The sequence below is a fragment of the Sebastes umbrosus genome, chromosome 13 (assembly GCF_015220745.1).
Source record: "Sebastes umbrosus isolate fSebUmb1 chromosome 13, fSebUmb1.pri, whole genome shotgun sequence".
Taxonomy (NCBI): Eukaryota; Metazoa; Chordata; class Actinopteri; order Perciformes; family Sebastidae; genus Sebastes; species Sebastes umbrosus.
Window position 1 is genome coordinate 5166264 of NC_051281.1, and position 14913 is coordinate 5181176.

Consider the following 14913-nt stretch of genomic DNA (forward strand, 5'->3'; position numbering starts at 1 on the left):
GGAGGGAGGGAGGGAGGGAGGGGAAGGGTGTCAAAGAAGAAATTTAGAAAAGCAAGTGGGTGAAGAGCAAGAGAAGAAGAGAAGAGACAAAAAAAGAAGAGAGAGTCGGAGAGGTTGTCCTCTTGGTGTGAAAGCAGCCAGTGTATGAGAAGGGCCATGCAGGAAAGGGGGAGGATAAGAGGGAGGATAAGGGGGAAGGGGGAGAAAAGAAAGTAAAGAGAACGAGACTGTTTGAAGCAAAAGAGAACAGAGACAGCCTTCATGGTTGAGCTGGTGAAAGGGGTGCCCTCTTAACCCTCCGCTCTGAAGCGAAATGTGTGTAAGTGTAGCTACACACACTCAAACACACACACGCGGTGCCCGGTGGGATCTTGTGCTCATCCATCCAGCCGGGGCACTGCAGCCTGTGGTTGTTTGCCCAGGATGGAGCACCATACCTGGGATGGCTGACTGACCAGGAAACCCTGCAGATGGCCTAAACGAAAAAGCTCCCCACATACACACACCTGTTCCACATTACACACATCACACACTTCACTTCTGGGTAGTTTCTGAAGTGGAAAAAAAGACATTTCCAAAACATCCGTTCACCTCCATATGGTTTCCCACCTGTGGAGCTAACTCAGTTGGGATGTGGGTTATTGCTTTCCTATACTGGGCAGGCATATTTTAGCAAATGATCACTGTATTTAAAGCAACCTACCTTTCTTTGAAGGCTTTTTCACCCATTTCGCGGGCGGCTCTGCGGACCTCTTCTGGAACTGCGTCTTTCTCAGCCTGGGACACCTGGTGGACCTTGTGTCCTGCATCCAGCCGATATGGGCCACCTTTGCCACCCAGCCCCGCCGTGTCTCTGCCGCCTATCAGGGATGAAACAATCACAGTTGTTGGAGGCACTTTGGATAACAAATAAGTGATTTGAAACCAGACATTTTACCCCAAGCTTCTATTAACTCAGTAAAATGTCTGCATTCATTTTACTGTAAACATAACACATTGACATACACCATAACTAAGTGCCTTGCCCAAGGGCAACTAAGCAGTTGCTGAGGGAAGAGAGCTCACTCCTTCTGTCTCATATATACACCTCCGTCCTGACCATCAATCATAGTAATGTGTGTGTTATCACAGATTTCCATCAGCATTTGGTGGATAGATGGAACTTGTGCATGTTGCCGACCCAATAAAAACATCACTGGTTACCTGTTCCTCCTGCCCACTGGTTTCCCCCAACGTGAGGATCGTTGAGGGGGTCGATCTTGCCATGTTTCGGGGCGGTGACATCCTCGCCGCTGTCCCTCTGGATGGTAATCTGAGAGGAGAGAAACGAGAGACGCCACGTGGGTCAGTTTTTAAACATACAGCAAACATGTAAGTGCCGACTCACATCTGTGCAAGCACTCTTGTTGATGCCCTAGCTAGCTTATAAGGCTTAAAGGGGCAGTTCAGCCTCCAAACTCATTACAAAAATAAAAAAATAAATAAAAAAACACATTTTCTACCCATCACTAGTGGTGTCTTGTCTTTCCAAGAACAATGTCCAGGTTATACTCTGTAACTATCTCAGAGACATGTTTCATTGAGATGTTTATTTCATATTTTTCTGTCATAAATTGATGATCATTTGAGTTCATAAAGTCATTAAAAATGATTAAAAATGACATAAATAAAATGTTAAAAGGGAAGCAGTGGTGATGTGTTTGAAATGTATCACCTTAAAATAATGTTTGGTTAAAATGTAGTGCTCTTTATGTAAGGTTTTATTTGATGTAAGAGTGTAACTGATCACATGAGAGAGTCTACTAGAGAGTTTAGTTGTGGCATTATGGGCCTGTTTACCAACGAACACTAGCTTGAGAGACTTTAAAATGACTGAGAGATGTATATTTGAAGCCTTTGTCTTTTATTTTTATGTAGTTTTCACTGTATTTGCTGAAGAGAAGAGAGAGAGATAACACAAAACTTCAAAAGACATCTGTATGATGCGTGTAGTATATAAGTATTTCCTACTGTATCTGAAAATGCTAACAGACCACAGAACTCTCATCCCATCAGGAGGAGCAATAATTCACACAACAACCTGTGGGGTCACACTAAGCCCTTCATAAAAAAAAAAAGATATACGTAACCAGTTAACCAGTCCAAACCACTCAGGGAATCCAGTTTCACTAGAAAAGCTGCAGAGTTTAGCCACAATGTTGAAACACTCTCTGGGAAAAGCTTCAATGAAAACACATTGGGTCGCAATTGTAGCCGTAATCGCACTTTACCACTAATAGAGATAAATTAGATTTCCTTTTCCAAGCTCACACAACTCCTCTTGAAACCTCCTCTTTGTGTTAACCTCCTGATGTATTGAATTAGTACGTGAGAGAGCCAAACAAAACGCCCCAAACAGTCAGCTATACCTACCACGCAGTCCTACCAAGCATTAAGAGAATGGACTTTGTATCTCTACGGTCTGGATGGACAGAACAGTCTCTGTCTTTCTCTGCAGGAGAGTGACGGAGCGGAGACACACTGAGGTTAAAGCTCTGGATTTTTAGGTCCATCTCAACGGCACCATCGGTGCCAAAATCAGCATGCCGGCTCTCACACTGAGGCAAGGGGCGGCCGGCCAGAGTCTGGCACGCATGAGGGAGTGAGAGAGGAATGGGTGGTTCTGTGGGAGACTAAGTGCATCCCCTGTAGTTCAGCTGCATTCTTACATACTGCAGGAATTTGAATGGTATCTGTGGGGGATGAGGTTGTGGACGGCTGTTTGTGTGTGTATGTGAGTTATTATCTTTGCTGTTTTTGATTTTGGTTCGTCACGGACTGAGCGGTTGAGCAGGCACTTATCTAGTCGAAGCAGCAGTCCAGCTGAGAAGGACCCCTCCTCTTCGTCTGCTGACCTGCTGTCCACACCTCAAACTGACACAGTGGAGCTCAGAGCTTCGGCTCTGCTCTCACATCGACATAAAGCTGCTGTATCAGCAGAGCTCTCTATATTTAGCTCAGATTAGGAGGGTCAGTTTGATATAAACCACGTCAGATTACAGGGACAAGACAACACTCATTGTGGGAACCAGTTCATACAATAGACCTACTGGAAGTGTTGGACACACAATGCGTTTTATTGCTCAAGCAGATTCATACTAAATGTATAAATTAACTGTTCCTCTCTTCATTTATCCAGAAACCACCCACCAAGTGTTTCTGCTGTTTTTCATCTCTGTCTTCCCACCTGCAGCAGATGTTGGTTTTAAATGCCGTGCATTGGAGCACCAGCTTGTTAACGGCTGGAAGGCTCATTCACTTTTTCCACACACGTTTTACCAGCCAGTCTGGACAGTCAAACTGTCGGTCTCCCATGAAAAAGATATCCTCTTTAACCTCTTTAGCAGAGTAAATGTGAGTATCTGAGAGTAAAAAATAGAATATAGTAATCAAAATCACTTAACTTTTAGAAATAATCCAATTAACTTTCCTTTTAAAAATGGCACTTATGGTAAATAAACATTAAAAACACATTTTAAAAAGTAAACTTCACAGAAAATCATCATAAATAATAACTAAATAAGTGCACTCAAACAAAGAAGAGTTGAATCTCAGTCCCTCCCGGCTCCCTTACAGTCAGGATGGTGGCAAAGGTAACAAAAACAGGGATTTAATCATCTCATATCATGCCTAATTTTAGTGTATCATAACATATCAGGTATCGTATCAACTTCCATACCATGGTATACCTTGATACGATGCACTGTGTGTGTGAATGTGCATGCAGGTGTGCGTGACTGTCTGCCATTGCTCCATTACAGCGCTGTTGACATCATCAATACAACGCACAGATGCACAGGAGACATCAGTCATCATCTATCTGCACACACAACACATGTCCTTTTGTTTAACTGGGGCCAAGTAGGTGTCTGCAGGTATCCAGCGTATCATAACCACGTTCATACATGTAGCAGTTCACCCTTATACAACCAGTCACTCAACCTGACACTTAATTGTACAATATGGTTGTTTTTACATCCATATGTCAGTGTGTGTGTGGGTGTTTTCTCCCGCCTCTACTGCTCTGGTTGACCTCATGCCACCTTTTTTTTCTCCTCCCTGCCCCTCTGAAGCTAGCTTATCAGTCACACTCATATGCACACATACACTTGATTGCTCCTTCAGTGTTCAGATCGCCTTGCAGGCTTGTGCCACAATCTGCAAACGGCAGCAGTAACCTTCTTGAAGTGCTGCGTAGTGTAAGTAACATTTTGGAACAAAGTGTTGAACTTAGACACTTAATACCATAATTCAAGTACAAATTACCACATTTTAGTTCTTGCACACACCTGCACGCACACGCAGGATTCATACACTAAAAATAAATAAAGACTATTTAACACACTGTAGACTCACTTGCACATGTTCAAACATTCAAGTACGGGCATGCACTAAGGCCAACACACACACACACACACACACACACACACACACTAGCATGCACCCAAGTTCACGCAGGGGCACGCATTTACTCCCAAAAAAAGTAGACTCATTCATGTGTGTGACTGCACACACACACACACACACACACACACACACACAAATACAGATGCCATTACTCCTAAATCACTCCCTGTCTTTAGGCGTCTAAAGGGAGAATCAGAAATTTATGAGGCTATTAATCTCACAAGACGAGGCGTGGACCGCTGATGAGAGACAGAGAGAGAGACAGAAAAGAAAGAGACGGGGGGGGGGGGGGGGGTGGGTCACTGAGAGAGGAGGGTGGGGTAGAAAGAGACATTAAGACTTTATTGATTCCCACAGTCATAAAAATGAAGTTTTCTCCGCTGCACCACCCGACCCACACTCCTCTTTCTGTCTCGGGGTTATCTTTAGCTTATTGGGACCAGTGGCGGCAGCAACAAATACATCCATAACCCTTTACATGATGTTTTCAACCAAATACTGTGGGAAAACACGTACACAGAGTCTGTGATATCACGCATTAGTTTCTGAAGTGTTGTCTTAAAGCCTGAAGTTGGGTTCACAGCACACCATAATCTTTACATTTCTTAGGAGCTGGAAAATCTAAATGTCAGCTGTGGGATGGATCTGGGGTAGAGCTGCTGATAGACAACTAAACCTAACCTAAAATTAAGCCTGTGGAGAAATAATTCTCAAAATTGCCATCAAGACACAAACTAGAAATAAAATTAGATATTTACATCATAGCATGTTGTAGAAAACATTAATGAGACTTTAGATTGCACTATTTCGTTGTGGAAAAGTCCCTTTTGCTAGTCAGCCTGGTCTGACAGAGGTTCAAGAGAGTGGAATATAATTCAAATTCACATCAGACACCTATAGATATTTTAGTCACAGATTAAAACAATGGATGATTAGTAGATACACATGTCGGCACTAAACTCTCTTTTTGCTGCTTCTGTCCTGCTTGTCTGCAATGTCGTTAATGTCACTACTGCTTCTACTGCTTCTGCTTCTACTGCTTCTACTGCTACAGCTGTGTGCACTTTTTTTAACATTTAAACTGCATGCCCTGTTTTATGATTTTGTTCTGTTGTATGTTCTACCCTGGCCAGGGACTACAGATGAAAAATAGCCTTTTGGCTAATACTGGCATTATTTATATATAAATATTTTTTATTTATTTTTTATTACTTTTTTTCTGACATTTTTCAGACTTTTTTTCCAAACTTTTTTCTGACTTTCTTTTTTTTTTTTTTTACTTTTTTCGGATTTTTTCAGACATTTTTCAGACTTTTTTAAAAAAAAAAATGTCAGACTTTTATTTCAGACTTTTTTTACCAAACCTTTTCCAGACATTTTTTCGAACATTTTCAGTAATTTGTCAGACCTTTTTTTCAGACTTTTTTTTATTATTCTTTTTATTAATGAGACTTCAAACTTTAGATTGCACTATTTCGTTGTGTGAATTTCATTGGCCTGTTTTATGATTTTGTTTTGATGTATTTTAGGAAGACTTTTGTAACACCGTGGCCAGGGACTTCAGAGGAAAAATAGCCTTTTGGCTAATACTGGCATTATTTATACCGTGTGAATTTATTAATTTTGCACTGTCCCTTCTCATCTAAACTAAAATAAACTAAACTAAACTAAACTTTACTTCAAGAGAAAGATGTTCCCCTTTTCTCCAGTACTCTATTGTTTTGAATATCTAGAGGCGAAATCTAGTATAATTTTGAAATATTCATGTCCTAATAACCACAGCTGCTGGTTCCTGAAGTGTTTTTCCCATTCTGTATTCCCATTTAATTTTTTTCTTTCAACAATATCCTCATTGTTGCTGATTATAGAAACAGGTGACACTACCGGATAATGAAACGGTCCTAATATATTTATATTCCACATTGTATATAGGCCCCTCTTACTGTAAAATAATCCCCATTGTCCCTTTAAGAATGAATTTTTATTACATTTTAAATATACTTGTGTAGTTGATGTTGTTGTTTGCACAATCTTGTGAGCACTGTCACTTTGCATTTCACTGCACATCCTGTATGAGTACGTGACAAATAAAACTCTTGAATCTAATTTTATGTTATGGTCACCAGTTTTAATTATTTCCGTTTTGTTTCTGGGAAATCATGTTTTGTCAGTAATCTTGGCGTGCTGGACGTCAGCAGCAGAATGACTGATGCCGAGTGATCATATCAGAAAGAAACGTTATCTGCTATCTGATGATGATGAGTATTCATGTAGTTACTGAAACTGATGGTCAGGATCCCTGCTGGGACATTGTAACGTGACACACACACACACACATATCATCCTGTAGCTGCATCGCCCAAATGACTCAGGCCTCTTTCACAACCAGAGTGGGAACCTGAACCTGAGTGTGGCCGCTCTAAGAGCCCAAAATGGACTCATGTTGTAAAGCGTCACTCATCATTTTTCTAAAACCAAAAGTAGAACATTAGTCACCGGTTTACTGGCTGCGACTGAGCCAGAATAGAGTCCATTAGCAGCATGAAGTCACATTCATGAGGTATGTTGACAGGTTTATCTATATACAGCGTGATGACAAAGGTGGATTACTGAAACAAACCTGTGCTCAGGAAACTGATAGCTCAGCTTCCTGTTTTCCGAGGTGCACTTAAAATGAGCATCAGGGCGCAGCGGGTCAGATGGAAGTGGTGCTGTGTTGTTAGGGGAAAATAGTGTGTGTGTGTGTGTGTGTGTGTGTGTGTGTGTGTGGTGTTTATCAAGCGATCGTAATCACATTCATAAACACTCAGTGATATGCCGGTACAGCTAAGCCTTTGAAGCCACATTCCCGCGCATCAGGTGCACACCCTCGTTTCCCAACGTGACTCAGGCACGTGTGCAGCAAAGCTCATGTTCTGTTGCCGTTTCCTCCCGTATGCGGCGTATGACATCACGCATACGTTAGCGTGCAATCAGAGAGCGGTCGCATGGCCGAGGTGATCTCCTGAAGGTGAGCTGAGGTGAAACTTCTGACCCTTTAGCTCACCGCAGAGCTATGGCACCAAGCTCTCTCTGGTTACTGAGGTTAACAACATCGGTTCATGTGCGAACACACACACACACACGCACACACACACACACACACACTTCCTGTGGATCTTCACTAACGCCAGAGTGAAGCTGCATTGATTCACAGATGCTCTGTTGATTTGCAGCTGCATGAGACAGTGAGGATGTTTGTCATTTTAAATTAATGTTTGAGACCCTGCTGGTTACTAAAACAGCCCCTCCCTGGCGTCTCTGCTGTTATTGTCATGCAAGGAACAGCCAGGTTTTTCTCATGTAGATCTGTGATGTCAACAACCAACACAGCTGGACTTTGGATGATGATCATGGTGTGTCTGCATACCATTACAACCCTAGTTGACACTTTCAGAGAGGTGATAATTCAATTGTATGTTTATTGTGGAGGTTTTTTGCTATCAGTCAGGTTCTAAGAAGAATTCAGCCTGTAGAAGATATCACAAGCACACACGCACGCGTGCGCGCACTTCAGACTTTTTGCCGTAATTTTTTTCTGACTCTTTTTCTTCGGATATTTTTCAGACTTTTTTCTTTTGACATTTTTATCAGACTTTTTTCTGACATTTTCAGTAATTTTTCTGACTTTTATTTTGGACATTTATCAGACTTTTATTTTGGAAATTTTTCAGACTTTTTCTGTCTTTTTTAAGACATTTTTATAACTTTTTCTCTCAGACATTTTTCAAACATTTTATTTTCAGTCATTTTTCAGACTTTTTTTCTTTGGATATTTTTCAGACTTTTTTTTCAGACATTTTTGGGACTTTTTTTCTTCACACATTTTTCTGACATTTTTTTCAGATTTTTTCTGACTCTTTCAGTAATTGTTCTGACTTTTATTTCGGAAATTTTTCAGACTTTTTTCTGTCTTTTTTAAGACATTTTTATGACTTTTTCTCTCAGACATTTTTCAAACATTTTATTTTCAGTAATTTTTCAGACTTTTTTCCATCATCTTTTCTTCTGACTTTTTCACCAGACATTTTTCAGTTATTTTTTTTTTTACTTTTTTCAGACATTTTTGGGACTTTTTTTTCCGGACATTTTTCTGACTTTTTTTTTTTTATACTTTTTTCTGACTTTTATTTGCAGTCATTTTTCTGACTTTTTTTTTTTAGAGTTTTTTCTGACTTTTATTTTCAGACATTTTTCTGACTTTTTTTTTCTCCAGAGATTTTTTAGTAATTTTTTTTTTTTTTTTTTACATTTTTAAGACATTTTTTTCTTCACACATTTTTCTGACTTTTTTTTTTTGACTTTTTTCAGATTTTTTTCTGACATTTTCAGTAATTATTCTGACTTTTATTTCTGACTTTTTTCTGACTTTTTTATTTTTAAACTTTTTTCTGACTTTTATTTTCAGTAATTTTTCTGACTTTTATTTCAGACTTTTTTTTTAGACTTTTTTCCGACCGTGAAGGCTCTCTGAGCAGATATACAGAGTGCCTTGTAGGCAGGTATGTTTAAATACAGTAGTGTTACTGTTGTTGACAGTGAGCTAACACAGAGCACAGGGAGAGTCTGTGTACGTCTGACCTCCAGAGGACTCAAGGTGCCCCATCAAAGAAGACCTGACTAGTGAGGAATCTAGGCCAGAGGGAGGTCCCGTGTACACTGAAGGTGAGCAGGTGTTTTATTAATGAATATATTTTAAGTCAAAGGCAGCGCTTCATTTTTGGCCCACTGGCCCCCGGACCTAAGCACACCCTTAAAGGGAGAGTTGATATTGATTTTTTTAGGTGGGCCTTTATTTCAGGTGATTAAAATATGTTTTGCTGCCGGCCTACAGCAGTACATTGCTTTGCTTCTGTGCTGTTACTCCTGTCTGCTTCTCCGAACACCGTCGTCTACTGTAGGTAAAACACTGACGATGGATAAGTACCTCATACAACCCCACTTCATAACACCTCAACTATCTTCCTCGTAAAATCTATTTCTCTCCCATGGCAACACTGAACGAGTACCCAAAAACATAATAACTTCTTCTCCTCATACCTTTTTGCAGGAGCAAATGTAGAAAATGGTGAAGATTGACATAAATAATGTGTTTTACTTTTCCTTCATTCATTCCTAAAAAAAAAAAAACTACTTGAAAGATGCTGACACAGAACACGGAAGTTAATAATCAATTTGTGAATTTGTATTACTTATTGAAGATTCAACAAATCATCTTTGGATGAGGAGGGAGAAAACAGTCACTGATCTACATCTTCCAATTTCATGATCAGTCTCTTTGATATCCTCGTTTCAGTCCACATCAAGGCTTCTCTCTCTCTCTCAAACCTCAGATGTGCAGATAATGCCCCCTACATCTGGGAGGCTACATTATCTGAAGAATGTATCTGTCTGTGTTGTGTATGTGGGCACCTTAACAATGCTTTCTCAGTACGCTGGTCCGAAATGTTCTGACCCACACAGAGGGTCAAACCTATTGCATCATCAGCACAATGCTCGTCCATTCATACACCAACCACCCAGCCAGGTCATAACGTTTGGGCCTGGAAACATTCCGGTTAGTATAAAATCAGGAATGTTTCAGCAGCTGATATATTCTGCCAGAGTGAGGCCAGTATCCAGAGTGACATCCAGCTGAAACTCTGTTCACTGGAGTTATTCTTAAAGTAGCACTGCCCCCCGGTGGTGATGAGAGAAACTGCAGGCTGCAAGCATTTCTATTCTTTGTGATTCAACATTGAGATATTCAAACAAAGTCGTGATCTTACCTGTATAGGTCTGCCATCCTCTGTCCCGATCATATTCCTCCATTCCATCAGCGATCGCTGCAGAGTGTCCAATCCTGTCTCCCAGAGCCGGACGTAGCCACCCATGTCCACCGTGACCACACCTCCAGAACCCAGAGCGGCTATGAGCACGTCAGACTCTGACACCTTGGACAACCAGCTGGTGTAAGGCGACACACTCATTGACCTGCCAATCACAAACATGTACACAGTCACTAAGAGAAGTCACCAAAAGGACATCAAGACTTTCACAAGATTTAACAATTACACTTCCCTCATGATCACCATGATTATGTGTGTCTGAAGTTTGATGTTTAACCTGGTAGCAAAATGGGCTTTTTCCCCTAACTTAACTTAAAGGGAGAGTTCAGGTATATTGAGAACATTTTCAATGTAATGCTGTCTCTGACCACTAGCTGGTGCTAGAGGACACAAAATAATGTTCTTGTTCTAAAAGTATGAGTGCAGAGTGAGATGCACTTTAGGAATTGGGACGCACTTCAAGATGGAGCGCTGCAATCGGTTTACGATTCACAAGAGGGAGGAGTGAGGAGATGAGGAGGCACAAAATCAAGAAATGAGAAGAGCCCACAGTAAGAAACCGGTGTGTGTGTGTGTGTGTGTGTGTGTGTGTGTGTGTGTGTGTGTGTGTGTGTGTGTGCGTGTGTGTGTGTGTGTGTGTGTGTGTGTGTGCGTGTGTGTGTGTGGTGTTTACCTCGGGACGGGAATATATTTGACTTTCTTGGAGTTCAGATCCGTCACCTCCAGATACGCCGCCGTCATCGGAGGAGTGACATCTGAATGACAAACAAGAAAACAAATCTGAATACATTCTCCGTCTGAATTAATTTGCTGAGCTCATATGTATGATGTGAACTCTGACCTTTGGGGTAGACCTCCTTCAGGGGCACCTTGTTGGGTGGAAGGGCTCGGACCACCTGATTGGCCGAGAGCAGACTGACACAATTCTCCTGTTTGGCAGTGCCGGACCGAATGCCGCCTCTGAGGAACATGTGAGACCCGCTGTCAGCGCTCTTCATTACCGACAGGTCAACAGGCCTCTTAAAGCTGTACACCTCGTTAGGGGACTGGACAAGAAAAAAGATCAAGAGGAAAATGTCACTGCTTATAAATCAAACACACAGCTGTATCGCCGAGCTGTGAGTACATTAATATTCATCAGTTCAGCTACAGCCACCACGCTAGAGTACCTCATTCAACAGCTTTCATTCAGGTTCTCAGCCCACTCAATTCCTTAAGGCATACATTAGGCTGACAGCCGGGACACATACTGAACACTGATACACAGACCGACACGTTCATATCTATGTCCTGTTATGAGTCTTTGAGCCAACAGGCTAACATGTTTTTGGTAAATAAGAGTAAAATGGAAACCTACAGTTTGTAAATACACAGCGAGAGCATACAGTATAAACTCCACAACAAAGCGCTGGGGATCAAATAAGGTAGGGGGAAATAAGGGAAATAACATTTTGGAAGTTTGAAAACATGAAATATGATACTACTGAACTGTAAACTTCTCATATTTTGCCTAATGTTCTCTGTAGATAGTGAGGTACAGAGAAGATACTACACCAGTGGTCATAACGGACACCTGAAATCTCACGGGAAAGTGTTGTCCCAGCCTCGATTTACTAATTTGTGCACAGGATATAATTCGTTATCTCAATTTAATTAATTTTTATTTATTTTAATTAAATCGATCACATGTTTTGAGAAATTTTTTGAGAAATTTGTGGGTTCAATTTCATTGAATTGTTCCCACGTTTGGTTAATTCATGCACACAAGATAAGTGTATATAGAGCCAGCACAGCATACTCCGCTGGAGTCAAGTCACAATCATGCACGGCAGATCTGCTGGTTACATTTTGAGCAAACTGCATCAGACTGCTGTAAAATAACCACAGAAACCTCCGTGCTTATGTGCACATGTTGTTTTGATTCATTATTCTACAGTTTCTTCTGCACATCAACAGGTGTGTTGAAGACAGACACATTGAAAATAGTTTACACACCTCCACAATCATGGGGGGGTGGTGATAAATTCAAATCTGAAAAAGCTTCACGACCCAAACATTAACCCTCAACTCTTCACCATATCCTCTTATAATCTCACCACGAGGTCTGGGAAGCCCACGACGACCCGGGCGAAGGAGCCGGTGTCGGCCAGTACGCGGTTTGGTGAAACGATCTTCTGGTCCAGAGCGACGCTGAGGTTCTCGTTGGGCAGCTGCTCACATGACAGCATCTGGGGTACGGACTCCTCAGCTGGGATGGAGGGAGGAAACAGAGCGTGATGGAACAGAGAACACAAAGGGGAAAAGAAATGTTGAGATTATTTAATAAAAGAGAAAGAAATAAAGCAGTTGCACATTGCACTTGTGTGGAAAGAGCTCTGGAGAATGTCTATTATATGAATGAGCTCACTGCATGAACCCTCTCAGGGTTATGCTCATATATTTCTTCTTTATATTACAATTAAATTCACTGAGTTATTACAGTGACTTATGACTAATTCAGTCTAAATTGTAGGACATTACTCATGACTTCACATTTGGCTCTCACTAACTGTGACATGGAGTGGTATGAAAGTCTAATATTGATTGAAACATGCATGGTTCACTTTATATATTTGGTTTGACTAAGAGCCAGTTGACAGATTAGCTAAGAGGTCTTTTCAGGGCAGACATATGGCTGCTCTGTATATCCGTCTGCTTGGTTGTATTATTCATAATGTCTATAATAAGAGCTACAGAGCAGCTGGATAGTTATTCAGAGCAGAGAGACGCCCGTATCGTTGTATTTACCTGAGCTGGCTCCGTGGCCTGAGCTGACCGAGTCCTCGCTGATGCTGTGGAGTTGACACACGCCAGAGTCTTCAGCCGTCATGTGCATGGGCTTGGTCAGCAAGAACTTCCTGTTCAGTGACACACACAGCATGTCGCATTATAATTGAATTCACTACTTTGAGAGAGAGATTTGAAGCGCGTCCCTCACTTACTTGTTGGTGTTGCTCTCCAGCAGCAGCCAGCGGTCCTCTGCCACGAGGAAGACAGACTTCAGGTTGATGGGGAGCGAGATGGAGTGGACCCGGGCCTCCAGCACATCCAGCACCTCCAGCTGGTTGCTGCAAACACAAACACGAGAACACAGATCAGCGATCAATACCAGCGTATGACGGAGATTGCTCTGTTTAACAGTGGATAATCTAGTTTAGATCAGAGTCGCTTACCCATCCTCCTTATAGAAGAGGAGCCAGTTCTTGTGGGCGAAGTCATGACACATTTTATGCCCTCCCTGTAAACAACAATCAATACACACCAACACATTAACTCCAATATGTTCAGTGATTATAAATCAGAAAACTCTAGTCTATGTCCTGTATGAATAGTGGAAGCAAAACACTGAAAGCTCTGACCTGTTGCTCCTTATTGCTCCACCAAGTCGAGGTTCTGGTGGGGGGCTGATCGCTGTCCGGAGACAACATGAGCCTCCGCACGGCGCCTGTCACCATGTCCAAGTGGAGCACCGTGTTACTCTGGCAGAGAGACAGACAGACAGACCGACAGGAAGTGCAATGTAAAGGTTAGAGGAAGAATAAAAAGTAAAACATCAAAATGCTAGGCATATATACTGTGTATGATGATTGTAATGTTAGTGGTATACCAATGCAAATCACATGCCAAGAAGAAAAATCCCAACCAGCACAAAGAAGAAGAATAAGAAGAAGAAGAAGAAGAAGAAGAAGGACAAGAAGGACAAGAAGAAGAAGAAGAAGAAGAAGAAGAAGAAGAAGTTGTGAAGAGATGTTAAGTGATGGGTCTGCTCATGGTCAGGCACTTTTTGCACCAGTGCTAGAGCTTCCTGTGTCAGAGCCACGCTGCTCTCTCACACATTCCTCACGCCTGTGGACATTTCCTCACAGACTGATCCGGCTGCTACTGTCCTGTCCTCTGCACGTCTTCTTCGTTTGCAAAATGTGCATTTATTTCAGCATAAATCTCTACAATTACAACTCAGTGAGTGAGCTGCACTGATGCTCTTGATGAGTTGGATCATTTCAGTTCTATACCATGAAGAAAAAGTTTAGACAAATACATATTTCGGTGCTCTATCTGGTCTACTGCTGTCCAGTTTATACTGACACATTTAATTTGGACCCAAGCTAAGTATGTCACCTGTCACAACCTTTAATGCCGTACACAGTGAATCATTGTTTGCTCTTTCACAGCCAACAGAGGGCGCTCTTCTCCAGGTGGAACCCCCCTGGGTCTGAGTTAACTAATTTGAACACTCCACTGCAAGTTACTTTAATTCAATTCAGAGATATTCTCTGTCTGTGCTTCTGCATGTGTGTGCTTCCTACTTTTATACTAGATGAGCAGTAGCAGTATCTCAGTGTGTGTATATTTAAACAGTGTGTATTGGGTGAACTGTGCAAAAGGATTTCGTTAGTGACGCACTAGGCTTCATCTTCAATTGGGTTTTATGAGAAGGAGCCACGGGGGAGCTGGCCTCGGCCCCGGCTGCCCTGCTTCACACTAATGGCTTCCTTATGGCCTCCCATTCCTGACATACACACTACTGTACGGAGGGCCGGTCGAGCTATTCAGAGAAGGC

The 14913-nt window shown here is 41.7% G+C and overlaps 1 protein-coding gene across 1 annotated transcript in view; it reads right to left on the reverse strand.

Moving 5' to 3' along the window:
- vwa8 (von Willebrand factor A domain containing 8) overlaps positions 1-14913 on the reverse strand; it is a 75132-nt gene that overhangs the window by 16928 nt on the left and 43291 nt on the right. Inside the window, exons 30-39 of the mRNA XM_037789610.1 lie at positions 13712-13831; positions 13526-13590; positions 13295-13420; positions 13101-13210; positions 12410-12561; positions 11155-11359; positions 10987-11068; positions 10254-10458; positions 1204-1312; positions 704-860 (exon numbers count right to left, since the gene is read on the reverse strand). Of these exons, the coding sequence (XP_037645538.1) occupies positions 704-860; positions 1204-1312; positions 10254-10458; positions 10987-11068; positions 11155-11359; positions 12410-12561; positions 13101-13210; positions 13295-13420; positions 13526-13590; positions 13712-13831 (1331 nt within the window). The remainder of the gene's footprint in view (positions 1-703; positions 861-1203; positions 1313-10253; positions 10459-10986; positions 11069-11154; positions 11360-12409; positions 12562-13100; positions 13211-13294; positions 13421-13525; positions 13591-13711; positions 13832-14913) is intronic.